A 2543-nucleotide genomic window follows, 5' to 3' on the forward strand; every position below is an offset into this window, starting at 1 on the left:
TGGACCGGACGATGGATATGTTCATCGGATCTGGATCGGATCTGAGATCCAGATCATCGGATCTGTAACCGGATATATGGTATATGACACATGGCAAAAAACTTTCAAGGCATGCAAGTAGCATACATAAAGAGGGTAAAGAGCTGCCGGCGGACCCTACAGAACTATACCCTATGAAGCCAAAACATCCGATGTCTCAGGGCAATTTTTAAGGACGAACTGTTTGAGTGCATGAGTGAGTCTTAGATATTGAAGTGAAGAAAATAACTTACTGAGAAGGTAAACAATGCATCCTCTTGAAAGAGAATGGAGTCGAAGAAGGGTGCAGCATTGTTGAATTGAAGAGGAAAAGCATTGATATCTAGGTAGTCAAGAATGAAATAATGCATTTTATAACCACCTATTTGTGAAATTTTAGCGAGTGCCATTGTAGTGCCATCTGATTAGATGTAAACACATGCCATGGTGCATCATGGAGTGCATAGAATAGTACATAGAATGAAACTGTGCCATCGCAGTGCCATTGACTTAGATGCCAAAATGCTAAAAACTTATTATGTGGGGTTGCATGTCGCTAATTCTCATAATCTAAATCTACATCGCTATCGTACATTTCATCAAATTGTTCCAACAATGATTCATTGCTGGCACCAAACCACTCCCCGATGTCTTCCATGACTCCCACTCTTGAAGTACCATCGTCTCCCTCTTCAGATTCACTGTCATATTCCTGGACATCTCCTTTGATGTCCGTGAGGCCTGCGGGGATGACCTGTACTGTGCTCCCTCCTGGCTGGAGGTCAGGAGACACGCCACGATGGTGAGAGTAGACATGTCCAACCCCAAGACCAAAATGAAACTGCATCAGCATGTCACAATCAATGAACCTAGATCCATGAGTTTCGATATTGTTATACAATAATGATTCCCCGACTCACTGATTGACTAAGTATTCGCGCCAATCATGATTATCTTCTGCACACGCTGACATACCCAATCCTTCTGGGTGTCTCTTGCCCTTCGTGAAAGACGGTATTATGTGGCATCACCTCAAGACATCTCCTGGATCAAGGAAGTTGAACAAATACTCATCCGCCATGGGCGGAAATCTAAGTCAATCTAGGGCTGAGGTCTCCCAGGCAGAGACCTGATCCATGGGTTCATACCAACGAACCCATAGGAACTCCATTCAAAGTGGAGTGTAGTTGACCATGCCGCTTCTGATATAGATAACATCAGCATGATATATACTGAGTACCTTACCATATATAAATCTATGACCTTGATGCCCCACATTGTTGGGGGCACGGAGAACCATCACATTGCAGTGGGACATTTTGGGGTTTATAATGTCTTGGGCTCTGCAAACATCGTATGTAGTATAGTTGAACCTGGTGATGTTGTGGTGGTACATCCGATCATCCTTAAATATGACCATATTGATGTTGTTCTCTCCTCCTGCTCCTCAAGCACCGTGAATTCGATTCAGCAGATGAAACTTCAGCTTCACAACAAAATTCTGCAAGAGCGTGTTAGAGTTGTTGCGCTTGATAATTGGACTTACCTTGATCGCCGAATCACCAGCATAGCTGATTAGATATGATCCTATGTGAACAGGGCACTTTCGCGTTTAGCACCAATGTGATGGTGGACATGCGGGCTTCTGGCTAATTTGGCGATTTTGGTGTGGGGACGATGAACAATTTTGTCACCTATGTGATGAATGCGAGTCTGACATTGTTTGATCTGGGTGAGCTGTTTGACAAATAATTTGCGATCCGTCCGGCAATATCTGGATTTGGGATAACAGTGCTCGAGTTCACCCTGCAGTAGTAAGTGAGTTATATGCAGAAATTCAAATTTAGGGGATGTACAGGTTCGGAGGCTGTATGAATTGGATGTGCCATATTGACAGATTGTAGATACATAGTCACCCAAAGCGTGGAACTTGTATGTCTGGAAGTTGAACATTTTTGTGCGCTGCATATTTTGGCGTGATGTCTGTGACTCTACCGCCTCCCCTTGCTCTAACACACTAGATCTATGTTTACCCTTTCTGTCCTCCCGCTTTTTTGCTGCTTGCTTTGCATTGCGTCGGGCATGAGCCTCGACCTCCTGATGAAGTTCGCGAGTTATGTAAGCCCAGCAAACCATTGCCTTGAAGTTGCGGAATTGTTGGCCGACTGCCGAAGTGACTTGATCCATGATATCAAGTGTCCAATCAGAATGCATTTGGAGCTTGGTGAGCCCATGCCAATGTGCCATGGTATATAGCAACTGCAGAATGGATGAATTGTGCGGTTCAGGGAGTAGGCTGTCAAAGACAGGGATAGAGCACTCAAGATCGCGTTATGCGTAATTCAACTTCAATGACAATGGGAACATACCTGAAGGAGGTCTTCGAAGTTTCGAAGCTGCCATATGTTTCATCCCAGATGAGTTGGCTGAAAATTTTCTGATAGTAGCCATGCCAAACATAGGAATTTGCCTGTATCTGGTGGTGACAAAGTCAGTGAATGGGTAATGCGTGGTCATGCAACGTA

General features: G+C 44.3%; 1 protein-coding gene across 1 annotated transcript; it reads right to left on the reverse strand.

Annotated features, from left to right (window-relative positions):
* Positions 1–574: 574 nt before the first annotated feature.
* DFJ58DRAFT_739810 (uncharacterized protein) lies at positions 575–2265 on the reverse strand (the record flags this gene model as incomplete). Its single annotated transcript, XM_041387053.1, has 2 exons — positions 575–789; positions 2052–2265. The coding sequence occupies 2 exons, from the start codon at positions 2263–2265 to the stop codon at positions 575–577; spliced, it is 429 nt and encodes a 142-aa protein (XP_041234632.1).
* Between the last annotated feature and the right edge of the window lie 278 nt (positions 2266–2543).

Source organism: Suillus subalutaceus, assembly GCF_016647625.1.
Source record: "Suillus subalutaceus strain FC151 chromosome Unknown DFJ58scaffold_794, whole genome shotgun sequence".
NCBI classification, from domain to species: domain Eukaryota; kingdom Fungi; phylum Basidiomycota; class Agaricomycetes; order Boletales; family Suillaceae; genus Suillus; species Suillus subalutaceus.